General features: G+C 33.6%; 3 protein-coding genes across 7 annotated transcripts in view; 1 reads left to right on the top strand and 2 right to left on the bottom strand.

Annotated features, from left to right (window-relative positions):
- The window catches only part of RhoGEF2 (Rho guanine nucleotide exchange factor 2), a 230,186-nt gene extending 212,456 nt beyond the window's left edge, over window positions 1-17,730 (bottom strand). For 3 of the 4 annotated variants that reach the window (XM_036374967.2, XM_070108070.1, XM_036374975.2), the window contains exons 1-2: window positions 17,492-17,730; window positions 15,087-15,525 (exon numbers count right to left, since the gene is read on the bottom strand). In XM_036374967.2, the coding sequence (XP_036230860.2) occupies window positions 15,087-15,112 (26 nt within the window). In that variant the 5' untranslated portion in view covers window positions 15,113-15,525; window positions 17,492-17,730. The remainder of the gene's footprint in view (window positions 1-15,086; window positions 15,526-17,491) is intronic. The other variant, XM_036374974.2, reaches the window with a different exon arrangement.
- Window positions 17,731-18,054: 324 nt separating this feature from the next.
- On the top strand, window positions 18,055-19,438 carry LOC106625382 (PSME3-interacting protein). 2 transcript variants are annotated; one of them, XM_014245203.3, is made up of 5 exons: window positions 18,055-18,267; window positions 18,327-18,425; window positions 18,485-18,645; window positions 18,721-19,134; window positions 19,218-19,438. In XM_014245203.3, the coding sequence occupies exons 1-4, from the start codon at window positions 18,171-18,173 to the stop codon at window positions 19,108-19,110; spliced, it is 747 nt and encodes a 248-aa protein (XP_014100678.2). In that variant the 5' UTR covers window positions 18,055-18,170; the 3' UTR covers window positions 19,111-19,134; window positions 19,218-19,438. The 2 variants fall into 2 exon arrangements, with proteins under 2 accessions (XP_014100678.2, XP_014100677.2); XM_014245202.3 differs by having other exon boundaries at window positions 18,721-19,438.
- Ns2 (nucleostemin 2) lies at window positions 19,426-21,803 on the bottom strand. Its single transcript, XM_014245201.3, has 3 exons — window positions 21,458-21,803; window positions 20,725-21,403; window positions 19,426-20,648 (listed from the first exon to the last, which is right to left on the bottom strand). Exons 1-3 carry the CDS (start codon window positions 21,665-21,667, stop codon window positions 19,507-19,509), a joined length of 2,031 nt encoding a protein of 676 aa, XP_014100676.2. The 5' UTR covers window positions 21,668-21,803; the 3' UTR covers window positions 19,426-19,506.
- Between the last annotated feature and the right edge of the window lie 213 nt (window positions 21,804-22,016).

Below are 22,016 nucleotides of genomic sequence, written 5' to 3'. Positions count from 1 at the left end.
ATATCAGCTTATAATTGAAATCTCTCGAAAAGTATTAGACAGCCCTTATGTTGGACAAACTAATGTTATCTGATACATAGAGAACACTACAAGTCTAATGCCGCCTTTAATCGGTGTTTATAGTGAGAAGACTATTTATAACAGTAATAGGTCTGAATATTTGGCACTTGCTTGCGCAAGTCATGTCAAAAGTGGTTTGCACGATTTAAAAGTGGTGATTTTGGCATTGAAGACAATGAATGTTCTGGGCGGTCAAAAAAAAATTGAAGTTGAGAAACTGGAAACATTACTCGATGAACAAAAAACCGGCCAACTAGCCAAATTAACATAATGCCAAAGTCGAATATCCATAACGCCAAGATAAAGCTCTGTATTTGATGGGATCAGAAGCGCGTCTCTATTATGACCTTCTAAAACCATGTGAAAGCATTAATGGAGAGCGTTACCGATAAAACACTCATCAAATGGAAGCCAATGATTGCCGAAAAACGATCGGAGTTTGCGACTCAACACGAGGTAATAATTTTCCATTATGACAGCGCTCAGCGTCATGTGTAAGAGCGAATAAAAACTATTTAGAAAACAGTAACTTAAAAGTTTTGCTTTGCCGGTCTTATAAATAGATCAGACCATGCCTCTTCTTCTTCTGCTGACTACTATTTGTTCCGGTCGATGCAGAACACCCTTACTAGAATACGTATATTAGAAAATGATATCAAAAATTAGCTTGATTATTTTATGGCCGCTAAAGCCGACGAAGTGCTTTTAGGATGGAACCCGCAAACTTTGAAGAATACTATTGTACTTGAAACAAATTTTTGAAAGACGCACGAATATAGAAATAGAGCCAATAGGTTGGTATACTTTACATTTCGTGATATTACCTCCAGGAAAAAGAGAGTCTAAGACCCAGTATTGAAAAAAAACGTATTGTAGAGGAGGAGATCTGGTCCATCATCTGTCGAAAATATCTTATAATATGTGAAATACTGCATAATGATACTAGCATTCTCTGATCGGAGCTTTCCCTCAACAGAACGTTAAGGGGGTATACTCGTATAGAATTTCAAAAATATATTTTTGAAGTTTAATTATTTATGAAAATGTCTACGAGAGTATTTTTGAAAATTTTAATTATTTTCGGATATATAGACCTTTTACTGACCCGCCCATATTAAGCAATTAGCTCGCGTTCTCACGTTTAAGATTTGATCGCACAGCGAATCTGTTTCCAGTCTTGTTTCTTATTCTCTCTATATCTCCTTGTAAATCATATGTTTCGATAGCAATCCAACTAACCTAATCTACATTAGTTCAAGGTAATCAACATTTCAATGCCCCATTAATTAAATGACTAATTAAATCTGGAATTGCTAAGCCGCATTAAGCCGCAAATTACATATGTACGACTGTATATAGGTTACATATATGTATCTATTTAATAGTTTAATCCTATAGAATTTCTTTTAACGCTCAGTTTTTATAAATAAATTGCTGCGCTGAAACTTACCATAAGTACTGTTGTTAGCCGTTAGCCGTTACCGTATACTCGCCCACTTATAATAATTTGTTACTCATAATTCTTATATTGATACTTACATACAAACACATGTATAATAAATGAATCAAGTGTACTTACAATAGTTCAATAACAGCAATCTAAATTTAAGTAGTCATATCATTTTTGCCGATAAAATATCGTTATCGTTAATGGACTTGCTAAAAGCGAACACAGAAAAGCTGTCAAATTCTCATACAAACGCACATAGATTTCACTTTATCTAACCTCAAATTGAATGTATGTAGATATGTACATATGTCTATGAATAAAAACAGCAGCAAAATGACAGAATCTCGACATTTGAAGAAAAAACTAACGGCAATTTAACCAATGTCAAAAGCATACATAATTGTTGATATAGTCAATTAAGAGACCGCAAAAAAATGAAAAATTAGCTGCCGAAAAAGAATATACATTAGGTTGAGTCATAAAGTAACATTATTGAGTTTTGAGCTAAACTTAACCTACATACATAAAACAAGAAAAAAATTTAACTTAGCTATAATACCCTTCACAGATAAAAAAAAAAGTATCTATACAAGAACTTGCTTTTGATTGTTCGGTTTGTATGGCAGCTATATGTAATAGTGGTACGATCTAGAAAAATTGTTTGGAGACTGAGCAATAGTACATACCAAATTTAGTGGGCATATCTTGGCAAATAAAAAAGAAGCTTAAAAATTTTTCCTGCATATATTTCGCCTAAATTCGGTACGTTAGTTTTTTGCTGACCCTAATATAAAGACATGACTCAGTTTATATGTTATATACAGTAGAAACGAAACTTGATTCTAAATTTTTTTCATTGAATTTTTCACCAATTTTTGCACTATTTGAGAGTTATTGAAGCAGTACATATTATGTTAATGGTCCCTTTTACCCATTCTTACCATTCTTCTAGTTCTGCAACAAACACTAAATAATAATCACGGTTAATCACATCTGATACTTAGCAACTCATAGTTTTTATTAACTCTTGGCATAAAGAATGGACTTAGAACACTTATTAAATAGAGTTAGGCTTCCATATTAATAAATCGATTGCTTCATGATAGTATTTCTATATAATTTGATTTTCTTGAGTTGAAAGTTTGGTAAAGTCATCGCAGAGAAGTCTACTGATTAAAATTTCGCTTATTTTTAATTATTTTTGGTAGAACGGGCTTTGTGAAATATATATACATATTTGAGTTATATCCCAGTAAACAACGAAAAGTATGTAGTTACCACGTTGATGCGAAAATATAAATTTTCATCGCTTCAAGAAATACATTAGAATTGAATTCGAGTTGTTGAAATTTTTCTCGAATGAAAAATTTAGTCACTCTTATTATCGATTGACAATTATCAAAATATATCTTGGACAAATTATAGAAATAATTTATTTTATAAAGAAAGTAAAAAAAAATACATAAATTTCAGATTTATCGGTGAACAGAAATTCCTGCATAATATCGATAGCTTCACCTCTCACTCGCTGAAAATAATAAAATCAAGTAAATTTTTCTCGCGTGTACTAATACAAGAAACAAAGTATAATAATTTATAAAATCTGATATTCTATATTACTGGTGGTGGTGATTCCTAAATGGTCATCGTGATCAAATATTATTTATATTAAAAAGTAATGAGTTTAGCCTACCCAATTGCTTAACATACAAGAAAGCCACTTCTGAAGTATATGAATCTATAAATGATTAGGAAAAATAGCTTCAATAAAAAAAATGCGAGGTTCTACTGTACATATGAGCATACATACTATCTGTATTAATTGACTACGTCAGTACAACAAAAACAACAGAGGTAGTCGCTATAAGTTCTTAGCAATATGGAGCTAAATGCAAAGTCAACAAAACAAAGCCAGATAGAAACACAACAACAATAACACAAACAATATGCACATAATATAAACAACAACTGTTATAGATCATAAAAATTTGCTGGGAAGAGAGGAAGAGAGCAGCAGCAGCAAATGCAGCGATAAAAATAATCAATCCATCGATAAGTGTTCGGAAATTTGAGCATATAAAAAAATAACGTTGTACTATTGGCGAGAAAGTTCAATAACAAGCAAAAAAAAATAATTGAGAACTATCAATAATTAATGATTTTGTTGGCAAGTCCTAGTCTAGTAATACCGGCAAACTATTATATTAATAGTGTGAGTTCTATTTTTTTTTTTTTTTTTTTTTGTTTTTTGCAGACAGCCGGTCTTTTATGACAGTGTGTATGAATTTGCTAGTGTCTTGATAACATAAAGCACATGGATACATAATGGAAATCACATGCATCCAATTAACGTAGTAGAAGTACAAAGACATAGCAGTGTTTTGTAGCAAAAACTGCAAAACTAACTGAGTTTACTATCTTGATAAATGTGGGAAAAAATTATATTATATTTAGCCATGTCCGTTTGTCTGTATATGCTCGTACACAAACTAGTCCCTTAGTTTTTGAGATATCGGTCTGTAATTTTGCATACGTTCTTTTCTACCTATGAAGTTGCTCGGTAAGGCAACGGTATGATCTCTGAAGAAATGGTTCAGATCGGACTACTATAGCATATAGCTGCCATACAAACTGACCAATCAAAATAAAGTTCTTGTCTGGAAAACTTTTTCATTTGACAAGATATCTTTACGAAACTTGGCATTGATTAGTATCCAAAGCAACGCTATAATATCCGAGCATATTGTGTTATAGTGCATTCAGATCGAGCAACTGTAGCGTATAGCTGTCATACAAACTGCTCGTTTCAAAACAAGTTTTTGTATCAAAAACAATTTTTATTTGACAAGATATCTTTACAAAATTCGCCATAGATTATTGTCCAAGGCAACACTACAATCTCCAAGCATATTGTTCCGATCGAACTGCTGTAGCATACAGCTGTCATACAAACTAAACGATCAAAATCAATATTAAGATTGTTTTATACACTTTAAAGGGTATTATAGCTTCGATGCCGCCGAAATTAACGTTTTTTTTTTGTTTTTATTAAAATAGTACTGTATTTTGTTTCGAAATTAAACAGAAACTGTCTATATGGCATGTTTTCCGTTATTTTTAGTGAATTGCTAAAGTGACGTCAAACATATACGACATTAACTACAGTCTAAATTTAGCTATCAGACATCTAGCTTTGTAACTTCTATAATATACAGTACTAGATGTGTATACTTTGAATATATTTAGAATTTCAGCACAACAAACAAAACGCACAGAAACAATAATGTCGTAAACAATAAAATAAATAATTCTCTGTCTAATCATTCGTACCCCGGAAAATGCACGCACCACACGCATTCACTAATTTTTTTCCTTTAATTTGTAATTGTGCTAAATTGTCAGCATACCGAGCGATAGAAATGTGAGCGCCGTGCTCCACGCGATCGGCAAACAATCACACATATATATATACATATATATATATATGCAAGTACTAAATTTCATAAACAAGCAGACTGACTGACAGTTTTTTTTTTAAGTTTAACCAACGCTATGTCTTTTAGTCTCTTCTTTGCTTTTACACATATTCTTATTTGCTCTTCGTTGTCTCCCTTTTGCATTGTATCTACAGAGATACTAAAGTATCTGCCTCTTCATAGACTTTGTTGTCTGTCTTCCTGCCTTTATAGCAGCATATTTTGCTTTACTGTTCTATACCTCATCTTTTGACTTCAGCTTTCTTTGCACATTTGTGTTTATCAATGTTTCTAGCCTCAAACGCTTATTGCGGTGCTTTTTTAGCTTCTACTACTTGTCTTATACATTTTCCAGTTAATGTTCGTTGATACGATGAGCTGATGACCTCACCTTGATTCTTGTTTACGTTTCGCTTTCCTTTTGTTGTCTTTTCTGCATTATTCGTTGCTTTTTCTTGGTGAGCGAGCCGCTTGTCGCAATGTCTATGCAAATGCGGATGTACTACGTGTGATCGCTTTTGTTGGTGTCGATTTTTAACTGTAAATTTGGTTATCTTGTAAGTTAAGAGTATAAAAATCTATGTTTTTTTATTTCAAGTAAAATATTTTAGCGCCTTTGATCAGTTTTACATTGTACAGGATAAAGTGAGAGAGAGCTCTCGAACATATCACTCACTTTTACTACTTGCCGATAGCTGAGAGCCTTACATTCAGTCATTCAATAAACGGATATATACTGTTGACGAGTTGTGGATTCATGAATGTGATTTCGTAACAGTCCAACAAACTAGCGATCACATCAAATTCGGTGAAATAAAATCTAGGTGATGCTCATCGTTTTGTTTGATTACCATGATGTGGTGCACTATAATTCGTTCGACAAGGTAAAACAGTCAATAAGGAATACTATTAGAGGCTTCTACATGAAGTATATGTCATTCGTGGTAAACGACAGGATTTATAGGCAGAAAATTCATGGATTTTTCACTACCTCAATTCGCCGTCAAAATCTAGCATGATTGTGACTAATTTTTTGGCCAAACACAAAACGAGTGTCAACGCTCAGCCATTCTATACGCCAGATTTAAGACATAATATAATAACTGATAGCCATTTTAAGCATATTATGTGTATAATTTCGACTGAAATAAGTAGTATTTCTACTCACCAAAACCGGAGTTCATTTCCCCGCTACCGCTTGGTGGAAAAACGAAAATAAAAATTTTATTGTAAAGCGTCAGACAAATGGACCATTTCGTAGCTATTCAAAAGGCAACGAACCAATTTGCAGTGCATAAAGAGACAACAGCGCATCACAACATAATAATAACAGAGAGTCAATATAGCGAGAAGAGCAAACTGTTCCACTAAGTTATTGACATTCAAAGTACCGAACTTCGGTGTTTTGGGGCCGAAGAAGAATGTACGTACATATGTACTTGCGTACATGGCTCATATTTTGCCAGCAAATTTTATTGCACCGTGCCATTTAATTTTCTTACAGATTGTTGCTACTGAAGCTGGAGCTGGAACTGGAGCTGTCAAGAATGCGGCAGCTCCCGATGTGTTGTGGCTGAGGGGCAACATTCACCAACTCGGCTGCGTCATTTTTAGCTAACAAAAGCAAAACTAAACACTTTATGACGGAATTTACTTCAATTTAACACACTCAGCGTGATTGGAATGCGAACGCTTCCATTAACAGAAGGCGGGTACTGTCTGCATGATATGTATACACATATGTATATGTATGTATATGTGGACGAGCTTTTATTTACAGTGCAAAAAATAGATTACAACATGATTTTTAAAATTTTGTACCTGAACTAAAGCACTTTCAATAAAAATATGAAAAATACAGTTTTTTCGGGCTGCAATCGGCTTACGCTGCTGGTAAAGCAGAGCTGAAATTTAAAACTCAAATATAAACAATTCAAAATTATATTAACAAATATAAGTTCTAGTAAAAAGACCTTACTTTTACAATAAATAACTTTAGTAATCTATAAATCGCGTTATATAACAGCGATCGGGTTTCGCTATATGGTGTTAGAATGATAAGCTGTCCTACTAAAACAGCTTCTCAAATAGTTTTGTGATTGCTTGACTCAGTATTATTATTATGAGAAAATACGTTATATTTTACAATTTTTCTTCTTTTTGGCAGGAGCTGCTACCCTAAGGTCAAACTCTTGACTTCAACTGAACCATCTGCAGTAAGCCATTGCCCAGTAGCGGTCGGTTTTGGTCAGAACAAGGTCGGGTCATATACATTGGTTCAATTGCCACATTCGATTAAAGCTCTATGCGCTTGGTTGAGAGGCCTTATAGTGCGCATCTCGCACCACCGTGAAAATTCGAGAATCTCGTGAAAATCGACTGCCGCATTGTTTTTGTCAGTAGGGACGAGTGTTTCTATGAGAGTGGCGTAATGATGGCACAAAGTTATCAACCAAAACGGTGCATATTTGACCTAAATCGAACCATTCTAACTATGCTAAAAATAACCTTGAATTTAAGGGGGTATTATGGGAGAGTGTTGAGTTTCAATAAAATCTATTTTTTTTCATATTTTCAAAGTTTAACTATTTAAGAATATGTTTACGAGAGGATTTTTGAAAACTTAAATTATTTTCGGAGATAAAAACATTTTACTGACCCGGCCTCTAAACTGGTTCGGCTGGGTTTTCCTCAGACCAGACTTTTTCAATACGATACCCACGATTTCTCGAGTTCTGCCTGACCGATTTACTAGAAATTTTCATAGCATCTTCTTTATAGATCTCTCTCGATTAGGAACTAGCCTCATCACCAAAAAAATACGAGAAAATAAAATAAGGTAAAAAATAATCTTTTTTTTTTTTAACAGTAGCCATTTTGTCGCTAGAGTTCATACAATTGCGACATCATTGCAGATTGATAATCTTTTTTTTTTCATTTCAGATAACTAGGAGGGCTGAAATCATGTGTATGCTCATCCGCCAATTTTTTGCGACTCCCACTTCATCAGCTGCCAGTTTTTTTTTACTTTTTTACTTTTATTTTAAATTTGTTTCTGTACTTTAGTAACATTAATAAATTACTAATAAAAAAAATTAGATGTTAAAAATATTTTTTGCCTTTAATTTACGACACTTTAAAAATTACGTAGGGGGTATTAAGGGGGTTTTATACCTTAATACAAAAGTAGTGGACTCCTTTTTACTAAACCATATATATTACATAATTTCCTTTCTGCGAAACACTGTATTTAAGAGTAGTTTACGCTGAGAGCAACGTACAACAGCGAACAAGCATTGCTTGGTGGTCTTGTTTGATCTTGATTTGCTACGTTCTTGCGAGATGCGTCATTTTAAGTTTACTAGCGCATAACCTTAAAGAAGTGCAAGAACAAAAAACATTGTCGTACACATACATACATATATACATAACGCTGTAGTTGCAGTATTTGTGTGCAGCGAGAAAGAATTTGTCGGCTTGAGGGTTAAAAGTACTATATCTATGTATGTGCTTATAAATTTAACTATTTATTAAAAGCTCTTGCTTATTTTACAGTTTTCAGGTATAATGACATAAATGAAGGTAATATTTTATGCTACTTATATATTAGCCGGCTATGCGTGTAAAGCGTGAGCACTTTCAATGATGACGTCACCACAACTGTTGTTTATATAACAACCGAGTAAGGAGGAATACACTCAATGAATAAAAAAAAGCTGTTTCTATAAGTAAGGGCCATCAGAAATTGCTGTTCTGTTGAATTTACTTCACTTGTGTTTACTTATTTTGATCGGTTAGTCAGTTTGTATGACAGCTATATGCTATAGTAGTCCGATTTGAGTAATATGCTCGGATATTGTAGGGTTGCCTTGGACAGTAATCTATGCCAAATTTCGTAAAGATATCTTGTCAAATAAAAAAGCTTTTCATACAAGCACTTTATGCCGATCGTTCAGTTTGTATGGCAGCTACATGCTATAGTGGTGCGATATCGGCAGTTCCAACAAATGAGCAGCTTCTTGGGGGGAAAAGGAAGTGTGCAAAATTTCAGATCAATATCTCCAATATCTAGATACTACTATAAAATATAAATGTTAATTCTCGCAAAATCATTAAGAATAATTAAGACTTTTCATAAACCTTAAAATAGAAAATTGCTTAAGTTTCCCAAATTTTGTATTAATTACTAACACTAGAACGCTTAACAGCAAATTGTCTATAAATTATTAAACATTACACTCGTAAATGTTTCAACTCTCCGAAGCGATATCTGCAGTCATGCTGAGACTCAATATGCCAGTAATATTTATTGAGAGCCCAGCCCTATTGTATTTTTGCAGCCGCTACTCGGCCTCGTTTATCGTTTGCTGGTCGTTGATTGTTTGTTTTTGTTGTTGTTACTGTGGCTGTTTCTGTTGTGTTGATAACAACCCCCTGATATGGCTGTGACATGACCTGCTGTGGATTGCGACTACAGCGATGGCAAATCGCTGATCGTAGTCGCAATTAAATGCGGGCGGGTGTTTCTCATATATATGTATATACATACATATAGATACATAAATACATATGCAACACATACATATATAATATATAAACGCTGCACTGTACTCCCATTGTCGCAGTGCTGGAATCCTGCTTGGCGTTGATGTTCGTGCTTGAAGCATGCCTTGCTGCATAACATTCTTCGCTTGACGTTAGCTCAATTTCCGTAGACAAATGGCGTACGGCTAGCGGACGTACAGCGTGTGAGTGGGGTGTTATTTGCATTGCTGTTGCCGCCGTTATTGCATGTTTTATAGAGATTGTCAGCAAATGGGGTTATTCGCGTTGAATACACACATACGGATGCATAATGAATGAATGCACATATGTTTACTTCAATGTACAGTTAACTGAAGAAATGTTCAGCTCTTAAATAGTCATTTATTTTGTGCTTTGAAATGTTATGAGTACTTACATTTAACTTCACGTGACATAAATATTTCAAATAAAAATGTAAAAACAGTTCGGAAGCACATCTTGTGGGAAATTCAAAAAAAAAAAAACAACTTTCTACATTTCGATAGGTTATAACTTTAAAATAACATACAAATAATTTAAATCAAAATAATTTTTGAGTTACAGCCACAGCTCAGTTCAATCAGTCAATCGAAGAATTTATCTTAAAGGGGGTGTTCCAGTGTTGAATTAAAAAAAAATAGATTTTTTTCATATTTTCAAAGTTTAACTTTTTAAGAATATGTCCACGAGAGGATTTTTAAACATTTAAATTATTTTCGGAGATATAGACTATTTAAGAATATGTCTGCGAGAGGATTTTTGATTTCGAGGATAAATTTAAATTATTTTCGGAGATTTTTACTGACCCGTCCTCTAAACTGGTGCGACTGGTTCAAATCGAACAAAAGACTTTACGCGAAACTTTAAATGCGTCTTTCTCAGACCAGACATATTCAATACGATACCCACGAATTCTCGAGTTCTACTGAAATTTTCAGAGAATCTTCTTTATATAATAAATCTCTCTCGATTAGGAACTAGCCTCATCACCAATTTTTTTACTATTTATAAAAAATACGAGAAAATAAAAAAAAGGTAAAAAAATCGTGTTTATGTAGCTTTGGAATAATAAAAAGTTTGAATAAAATATGTAATTTTCTATGTGAAAAAAAAAAAATTATTGAAAATAGGCCGTTTTTTGGCTTGAGGAAATCCATGTAAACCCTTAATATGGGCTTAAAATTTTAGCACAATTTATCAGGTTTTTTTTTTAATTCCCAAAACTGCCTTTTTAGGCTTGGTATGCCCACTTTCACTCATATTGTTTTATTGCTTTGATGACACAATTTCTCTCATATTTCTCAAAACTGGTCGCATCTGTGCGATTGCTTCCTTCAGACGGTCCAATTATTGACGGTACAAATTAATAGTTTGGTAATAGGGGAGCAAATCATAGCAGCTAATTCTCTGCCAATCCCACCAAATACATAGCAAAACCCTTCTAATGATCTTCCTTGATTTCCCAAATCCAAAACATCAGTCCAACTCTGTACCACGAAAAACATCGCCATATCATGATATTACCAGCGCCGTGTTTGAAATTTTGTCGTGTATCGGGCATTCATTTCTGCATTCTTCGGACGTCAATTTTCTTTTCAACGCTACCTACCATTTTTATTTTATATTCATCGGACCAAAGGAGCTTACGCCACCTTTTGTATTTTTCCAACGATGCAATTGATATGGGCTGAAGCAAAAGCAATCCGACTGTTCCGCTATCTTTTTGTCAACATTGGGACTTTCATGGACAACCTACAGTTTTTTTTTCTAAAGGGCGACGCGCAACAATTCCTAAAGAATTTTTTACCCACAATTCTCTTTGTATAGCTACAGCGAACTTGAAAAGAGCGCGTTTTGATAAAATCTCTATGTAACTGCCATTCTGAGACGTCGTTTTTCTTGGCCGTCCACACAATTGGAATTTTTTTGAAGGTTTCAAAGCAGTAAACACACATTTTTTGTATCTTTTTATAATTTTTGAAATTTTGCTTTGGGTATAACTGTTTTTATGCAAATATTTTACAAGCTTAGGCTCTTCCGCTGTGCAGTGCTTTGCGAGGCACATTTCTACTACAAATAATAATTACAAACATATGTGATTGTAACAAAATGTCAAATTTTAACAAAATATCTTAAAGATTATATGCTTACAATAAAAATTTTTACTAAATAACGTTTATAATTGATATTTTTATTGCTAGACTCTATATATTGGTCACGACAGCAAATGCACATTTTTGTTTAATTTGAACACAAAGTTGACAGTAAAATGTTACAGAGCTACCATCATGGTGTTTGAAAAGATAAATACTGTAGTAATCGATTACGGGCAAAACGTAACCGCAATTAATCGCACAAAATTTTATAGATTTTTAATTTTTACAGAACCAACGATTTGATTCGATCTTATTGTCAGTAACTGGAACTAACCACTTTGTATAAATTTTCTATAAACTTAGTTGTTTATATACAAGCAAAGTATTATAAAAACGGTTTTCTTTGACATGCATCATACTTTGTCTCTTTGCTACAAATAATTGGCTTAAATGCAAGGAATTAAATTTCATATAATGCTGCCATTTTAGGGTCAAATAAATATTATTCTTTATATAAAAAATCATTAGTCGAGAACGAACAATGGTTGGATCTGTGCCGCAAAATTCAGCAAAAGTCAACACAAGCCAACATTTCGTCAACTTTGCAAACAGCCGAAAAAGCAAGACATTATACCGTGACTGTTAGAATAAGGTATTGATTTTCAATTAAATATATTTGTTTATATTTATCCTCATATGCACAAACACACACATCTATGTATGTACAACATATGGACAATAAGTGAAAGACGCATTATGTGTTTGCGAAAGCCCTTCCCATAAAAGCGAACAAAAGAAATCGCTGGCGTGAATGGTTGCGATTCACTTTGATTTTATTATTAAAAAAAAAAAAAAATTCAAATTCGATTTGGAACGATTCAAGCGATGAATGAAACGCTTCGGTATAAAACAGCAGAGAAGCGGCAACTTAATAAGGTCAAAAGCTGCAAATAAAATGTGGCAAGTAAAAACTGAAAAACAGTGTGGTCAAAATCAAAGTGAAAACACGTTCGCTGGCACACACACACATATACGCATGTACCTACACCAATGAATATGCGCACACAAGTACAAATAACCGCTCCCAACTTTGAATTTATTAAGTCATCGGCGAAGGCTGAAAAATTGCGAACGCTTAAAATTTGTATGGCAAGTGTGTGTGTATTAAGCGCAGTCAAATTGCAGATTGGCTCAGGGAAAAAGTTAAGTCAATTCATATATAATAATATATATACATATATATTTGTCATGTAGGCTAAAACAGGCATTTGTAAATAGAAAATAAGTGGCAAGCTTTGTAAAACAAAAAATCAACGTTCGTCGATGACTAACAGCAGTTAGCGTAGCGATCACACCCTTTTACCTTGACAATGAATTGATGTGCAGATGAATACCTACTGTCCATATGTATAACATTTAACGTTTTTGAAATGAACGCGGATTTACACACGCAAATTTATTTATTTTTGTTTTCTATATTTTTTTTTGATTTGTATAACGAAATTTGAAAAAACAAACTGCCCACGTCAGATTACCCATCTTGTCAACCTATTACTTTTATATTGTTTATTTTAATCGAACTGTATATGGAACGTTACAGTTATGCACAAAATAATTGCGCATAATGATGAGCCAAAGTTTATAAATTTTGATTAATTGTATGAGAATGCATACATATATAGAAAACATATAACAATTATATAACAAGAATAAAAAAATTCTAAAATTTTAAAGTTATACTAAAACAATTTTGTTAGTTCATACCTTTAAAAAGAATATATTAAATTTTTAAATGCATATTGGTAATATTTTTTGAGTTACAGCCTACAAAAGTATACTCGCACCTTGCACTTTAGCTTTAACACTCTACTCTTTTGATTGATTGAATTTTGCCCTAACCTGAAAATATAATATTTTCTGATGTATAGTAGAATAGTAATTGAGTCTCAAAGCTCAATGCATAGCAGGATCGTAGGCAGCTGCAATTGAACTATTTTTTTTTTCTATTTTTTATTTTATTTCATTTATTTATTTTTTTTGAATATTCTACTGGTTTACGGTCATCACCACGTTGTTGCCATGTACACAAGCAATTCACAATAAACGATGAGAAAAATTATAGCAAGTTTTAGAGCACGTAAAACAATGTAATGTAATTATTTTCTTTTGCAACAATATAACACACAAATCGACATTTTGATGTTTATTCGCTCGGAATGGGAAGACGTACCTTGCAGGGGTCCAAGCTGCCAGAACAGAAGGTAATCTCAGCAGAAATCACCAAACTTATTTACAGCCATCACAACAAAAAAAAAATTATTTTAGTTTACAAAAAGTTTCGACTACCGACGAACTTCTGTTTGATCACAACAGTAAAAAAAATAACAATAATAATAAATCATTACATTCCGACTGACGCATTTATAAAACAAAATGTAATAACAAAATTATAAAAAATAATATATTTGTATTATTTTGTGCGAGTATTCAAAAAATAAGTTCATAAAAATGTGTATATTTAAATTACAGTTAAATTATTAATTAACCTCGCTTTTGTATACAAGAATTCCAACACAAAATGTGGTGAACCCCGCCATATCTTCCATTCAGACATATTATATTTGTGTTTATGTTGAACTTCTTGCATGCGTACACGTTTGCATTGACATAACGAACTTAATGTATGTGTATATGTGTGCATATTGTTTACTTTTATCATTACAAACAATACCACACCCGCTCCTTTTTACAAATATGAGCATATGCATATAATGCTGACTTTTTTATATGTGAGTATGTATGTATGTACCTTGCTGTACAATTTCCCTCTCTGCTTCGCACCTTCAACCCGCTTCCGTTTGACTGAATACTGCACTCTTTTGCTGCATGCAATTGCATTCAAACACATTCTTCGTTCACACAAACTAATATACATGTATATTGCTGATAACTAAAACAAGCGTGCAATCGAAAAAACGCAAAACAATTGACAGTGAAGTTAGATAAAATAAACAATAGCACACGACAACGAACGCAGTAGGGAAAAAAATACTCCTTTCCATTAAATATTATCTTTCTTTGTTTGACATATGCATAGGACCATATGAGTTGATGCGTTTGCAACACCGTTTTCTTTGCTGTCGCTATGTATGAAATGTCAGCGAAGAAAGCCATATAAATATGCAATTGAATGTGTTTAAGCAGCAATTTTGAACTTCGCGGTAAATGGTGATTGATTGCGTTCAAAAATAATTAATGCATATAAAATATACATGCAGATCTCATCGCGAATTCTTTAGCTTTCCTTTCAAACTTCAAAGAACACTGATTAAATCTTAATGCTAAATATATAATATGTATATTCATAAATAAATGTATAAAAAAAAACAAAACACAGAGATAATAACGTTTAAACTCGTAAATAATTTTACTCAAACTTACCGCTTTTTGATTGACGGGTCTTCCATAGGTTTTTAAGCTAATGGCGAAAATTCCGATTGCAATAGAATTAGTTATATTTATATATAGAAGAATACATTGATTTTTTTAATTCTCACTTTACTTTGTCACTCTTTACAAAATTTGTGTAGTAATGTATGTATGTATATATTTTTATAAAAAATTTAAACAAGACACAGCATATTAGGTGGCGGCTCAATGTTTAACACTAAAGAAATCATTTATATAACATGGATATTGTAGGTTAGAACCAATTTTATTTTAATTATAACACATTATTCACAGTTTGATAAACTTTTTGCACTGAATATTAACGTTGTTTGCTTGGAATTATTTGGGCGGATTTCACGTTTCTTTAGAATATTTTGTCACTTGAGTTGTGCGATTATATAGCGTTAGAAGCGGAAACCGTGAATGAAAGCTATAAGGAGATAATAAAAACAAATCATTTTTATTTTGATGTAGCACATGTTTACAAGATGAAGGTACATGCATAAATTTTACTTCTTTGAATTATTTTCCTTATTTGAATGTTTCTTCAGCATACACATGTATTGAGAGACATACATATATGCCCACATATTTTCTATTTTATTACACTTCAATACAGTTGTACAACAAAAATTAAAATTAATGCAGATTTATTCAATTAATTGATTGATTATTACATGCTTACTCACTATTTGTTATGTGAAGCTGTTGCTATGTAACTGCAACATAATTATTTCTTTTATAGTTCACAATACTGTAGATATTATTTATGTGCATATGTAGAAGTATTTTCAAGATATATAGGTATACTCGTTAGAAAGAAATTTTAATATTTTATTAAATTGTAATAATTGGAAACACATACCACCTTTGTACTTTGCACGCATGAACTAAAATATGTACACAAATAATTTTTATTTAATCACTGTAAACATGTTAATTTATCACATATTAATACAAAAATTAAATCATTATACATATATCGTCATCGGTGAGTGATCCCAGTATTATTATTTATTATTATTTGCAGTAAAAATCTCTTCCACCCTACACTATCTTTGTATGTATGTACATACCTACATACTTCAAAAACTCAAACAAGTATGCAAAATTTTATCAACACAAACTTTTAAAATATACGATCTATCTGCATTTTGCGCATAGTTATTGTGCTTTTTATGATCACGATTGTTCTCATTTCTGCCAACGCGCAACCAGTCTGCCAACCCCAGCCAGCCCCTATAACATCCATACCCATGCGAATCAATGTGTTACCGTACGACTATGTCTTTTCTCATATTTCTTCTTTTCTGGTCTCCTTCATGAGCAGGTTTCAAGCGCCGTTGCTGTCGGTTTGGGACTATATGAATGCTTGCGCGCTTGCCCACCTCGAAAATACTAACAGCAGAAATATTAAAATGTATGTATGTAAAAACACAAAAAGGTAGGGAGGAAATATGTACTTAAAAAACTGGTCCCCGAAACACAAGCGAGTGTGGTAGAAACACTGGTGGGCAAAATATTTGGTACACCCACTCAATTAAACCCAATCACTTTAAAATGAAATAAAAACTAGAACTTTTTGAAAAATGCGCTGAACATACATACATATGCACGCATATACATATACATAATATAAATCCTATAGTAATGAGTTAAACTTACTAACTTTAACACATTCACTATTTCAATATGACAATAAGCTGTACAATACAATCGTAGTATTTGTTGTACTTATGCTTGCAACCGATTTTTTAATTAGCTTCGGTAATTGCTGTGCAAGTACAAATTGATTATATGAATTATTTACGCCGGTGACTTAAAATGTACACATTTTAGCAATGCCACACACGAACATGAAATAGAAAGCAGATCACCCACAACAAAAAAAAAAAACTGGCTAACAAAAGTCAACACGGTACACAAGACAGAAAGCAATTCGCACAGATCACCTAACTGCACGCAGCAAAAACGACAAAGTTGAACTTTTGACTCTTTTTTCTCTCCCTTTCATTCCTCGTTTATGGTTGTCTGCACACCTTTTTCGTAGCTTCAATTTTGCTTTATCCACGTTCGGTTTTAACACACTTTGCACATTTACTTTTCCAACACTCTTCTTCTCTGTATTAATAATTTTCTATTTAATTTAACACAAACTCTCTGCACTTGCGCGTCTTACTTTTCATTCTTTCGTAGCTCATTTCCTTGGTTTTACTTTATTCATTCTATGATCTTTCATATTTCTGATATGCACTTTAATTATCTATTCATTCTTGACGCTATTCGGAATTTTGATTCTAATGAAAACTTTCATATTTTATATTATCTCCCCTTAAACTTCCTAATTTGTATACACTCGTATCATTTCCCCAACTAGGTAATGAAGTTTTACATACTTTTCTCACTTTCCGTTCATCAAACAATTTTTAACATCCAACAAGTGGCGGCCATATTTGCTTTTTTGTGCTCACAGATCACAACCGATCAATATTCCTTATTGTTGTTTTTGTATGTAAATACCGATTACTGTTGCTGTACTACAGTAGGCACTGTGTTCAATGTTTAGCGTCCAAATACCGCACTTTGAAATTCACTTCACAAATTTTACGAACGTATGATTCTCCCAACGACCGAATGAATACTGGCAAACACTGGCCAATAAATGCAATTGGATTAAAAATCACCAAACTATTTCGTATTGGGTACACAGTGTTGCATTTGTACTGCACAAATATTATACAACTAAGAAATCAGTTATTAATCATATATAAATTCAATTCGCAACAGTTATATATTGCGTTAGTTATAAATTAATTGGCTGAGAATTTTTTGCTTTATAGTTGTAAGCTTTCATATAATTATTAAGACAAGTACAGACAAAATTTAATTTCATCGTTGCATCTCTCCAATCGTTTAGCTGTGAATGCAGCCCTAAATTGTAGATACGAATTTGACGTTTATTTCCAACTATCTGTCAAATGAGTTTATGATATTTCTTGCATGTTGCAATAAAGTAATCATTTTAAAACTTATTGCGAACAACGTCTAATTTGATATAAAATAATTGCATGGACCATGAGTTCGGGTTTCGTGACAGAATCTGAAGCTGTAGAAGCACGTAAACGGCGTCAAGAAGAATGGGAAAAAGTACGCACGCCAGATCAGCCATTGGGTATGAGCAATGTTAAAATTATAAAAAAAATACCTTTAATTTTGAATAATTAAACTTAGAACGTCCTGAGGAACCATATGATGGGCGATCACTCTTTGAGCGATTAAAAGAGCAGAAAATGAAAAAAGATTTGGAATATGAAGAAGCTCACAAATTGAGTTAGTGCAAAATAAATACAATAAAAATTAATATTAACTAAATTCTTCAATAAAATTAGAAAACCTAATACGTGGTTTGGATGACGATGAAGTACAATTCCTTGAGTTGGTCGACCAAAACAAAATTGATGCTGAAAAGAAACAGATACAAGACGAACGAAAGGAATTGCAAGAATTCCGAGACCGTGTAGCAACGTTGCAGGAGGAAACTGCTGATAAAGTAATTCTATATAATATTTATTTATATGTGTATACACTAGCACCACTTAACACTACTCAAAATTAATTTATTTAGAAACTTCAGTCTGAAATTAAAACCGGAAAGCTGACGAAAATACCAAACACTGCAACTACCGCAAGACCATCACAAAAGTCTTTACTTGGTCTTGGTATTAAGCGTAAAAATGGTGAAATCGCTTGTTCTTCAAGTGCAAAAATTGGCAAAGATTGCGCTACAACAAACGCTACTAAATTTGGCACACTATCCAACATTAATACAGATCAATTTAACAAAGGACAGCTGAAGTGTGTAGCGATATTACCAGGCATTGGACCCTATACTGAGTCCAGTGATTCAGAAATGAGTAGTGGCAGCGAAGAAGAGCCTGACAATGACATTAGTGCCAAGTATGATTTGATGGGGCGTAAAAAGCAAAAGAAGAAGAATTGCCAAGATGATGATTGATTACAATTTTTCTAGACTTAAGTAGTAAGTGTAACTTTAATTAGATTTATATGAGCATTGGCGTTATACATACTAATCCAAATTCTATTTCCACTACAAATTTGTAGTTGCTGTTATAACATATTTAATGAAACCACAAACTTTGGAGAATTATCTTCTGTGCGAACACGAACAACGTGTTCACTACAAGCGTACACGACTAGTCTAGACTAGCAGTCGCTTGTTTTATATGAAAAGTTTGAAAATAGCTTTTTTTTCATAAGCAGTAATATTAGGAAGAATAACTAATCCAAATATGAAAGTAATAAACCAATATTCATGAAAAATATTTAATTTATTTTAGATTTTGAAGGTTAAAACAATATGTTGGTGGAGTACACATTTTATTTACATCAATCATGCCTCATTTTTCCTATTTCTATTACGATTTTTCACATTGGATACTTCATAGAAATTACTGCCAATCTTTTTGCGTTTCAAACTGCGCTCTAGCGCACGTTTTTCTTTCGCGCTTAAACGTTTTTTAGCCGCAGGTTGTTTGCCGTCATTATCACTTTCTTCGCCAACATCAGGCTCCACTTTAAACTTTCCAGAAGCCGTTATTGCCACACTCGCTTTACGTTTGATGCTGGCTTTCTTATGCACGACACGACCCAGATTCTCAACATATTCGTCTTCAGAGTAAAATTCACTAGCACCATCGCTCGACTCTTCTTCGTCATCGGGATTTTGTAAACGTTGCTTTTTACGCTCCAAACGCTCGGCTTTCTCTTTTTCCAGTAATTCTACATCTATTTTGTCCAACTCACGTACATCGTCAGCTTCAAAATCAATACCAACTTTAATTTTACGAAAATCTTGCAGCTGTTTGAATTCTCTCGCCTTCTTAACGGACTCGCTTACGAATGTAGGTGCCTCGGATTTGGCATCGGCATCATCACCAGCTTGTTCGTCTTGTTCCGAGTTTTTCGTTTCATTGATGATTTGCGGCTTATCAGCTTGAGAACGAGGCGTTTCATAACCTTCGGGTGCAACATAAAATGGTAACTTTCCACGCTGCCAGTCATTGAGTACCATACGTGATGTGACAGTTATATCCGGTTCGCCACCTTTCAATAATTTTCCAGATTTTTTAGCCAATTGCTCCAAAAAGTCCATTGACGTAGTCCAGCTCTCAACTTTATATGTTTTCTGTATATATTCCTTACGCACACGTTGTAAAACTGTTTCAACATAATCTTCGGGATTTGTGACCAATTCAACACGTACAACACCTTTCAGCACCTTTTCGGTGTCGGTTTCTGCTGAGGGATAAACCACACCAGGGCAATCGATAAGGAAAATACGTTTCATCAAAGTAATATATTGCCAAACTTTTGTTTCTCCTGCAATGGGCGCAACATTGCACACTTTTTTGGAACGCAACGCATTAATAACGGAAGATTTTCCTACATTCGGATAACCAATGAAACCAACACTGATTTGCTTTTTGTCCAAATGCAGTTTGCCTAGCTGGCGGAAAAGATTTATAAGTGCACCTATTTGAAAGAAAAAAAGCCAAAATTATTAGTTTAAGCCACATAACTAGTCAACACTGCGCTTGAAAATACTAACCCTTGCCAAAAGGGTGCTGCATTGACGCGTGGAAAGCAATCGTGGGATACTCAGCACTTAGTATAGCCACCCAACGCTGCGTCACCCACACAGGCACCAAATCGACTTTGTTCAAAATGAAGAACAAGTGTTTATGCGGCTTCTCTTTGCGTAGAAATTGTTCAATATATTTTGAACGTGTGCCCATGGGATCGCGCGCGTCAAGCACTTGCAGCAAAACGTCAGATGCATCAACTACTTTGTGCAATTCATTCCATATACGACGACTCTGTCCCGCTGCAAATATCCAATCGCGTTGTGCAGCTTTTTCGCCGGTCTCTTCACGAATCAAATCAACATCTTTGTTTTCATCGTAATTATCCGCCTTTAATTCTGCGCTACGACTCAGGTCTTCTAAATCGCGTACTTTCAAATTTACGCGTTTTCGTTGTTTTTTAGGGCCGAAAGTGGTATCGAAACTTTCCGTATCCAATAAATGTACACGCTTATACTTGCTCGTCTCATTTAAAAGCGTTATAGGTAATTGTGATGGCTTCATTATTACTTGGTATGGATCTTTAACTGCTTTACCAATCTCATCCTGAAACTTTTGCAATGCATTTTGTGATATAACTCTTGAGTTACTAAACCATTTTGGTGAGGGTTCCACTCGTGCCATGGTACCAGATGGCAAACGTCCCTATGAAGCATGTGTTAGCAAATTTATAGCGAAAATATTAAACATTTAGTTTACCTGGAATGGTGCTGGTGTTATAATTTTTCCTCTTCGGTCACGCTTTGCTTTGAAATTGCGATACATTTGCAAACGCTTAATTGTTGCCTGTGTTCTGGGATTGGCTACCCCCTTCAGCCCAGATTTGGGCCGCTCTGGATTCATCGAGTGATTGGAGCGGTTAAAGCCTTGCTTACGCGGAGGCCCAGAGGCGCTTCGAACTTTCGGCATGTTGCTTTACTTTTTAATTAAATTTTTGCGAAAATAAATGTGTTTTCACCGATTGGTTTGGAAAACAAACAAAAATTTTACAGCGCACTAAAAACACAAACACGACACAGCGTGTATAGTATTTGAAAGGAATATTTTAGGTTATGTTTTGGTCGCAGCTGATTTTGCAGCTATTGTACTTTGGAGACTTTTACCAATTCTCTTTTGATAGATAGAACGTAAACAGAAATCAGTGATGCAAGAATCATAGATTGGCTTTTTAAATAGTTTATGCAATTATACACATAAATTCAATATATACTTTCAATATTTTTACTAAAACAATTTTTGTAATTTTATCGTCGTCTCT

Source organism: Bactrocera oleae, chromosome 4, assembly GCF_042242935.1.
Source record: "Bactrocera oleae isolate idBacOlea1 chromosome 4, idBacOlea1, whole genome shotgun sequence".
Classification (NCBI taxonomy): Eukaryota; Metazoa; Arthropoda; class Insecta; order Diptera; family Tephritidae; genus Bactrocera; species Bactrocera oleae.
Note: the sequence above shows the minus strand (reverse complement) of the source record. Positions and strands in the feature narration are given on the sequence as shown.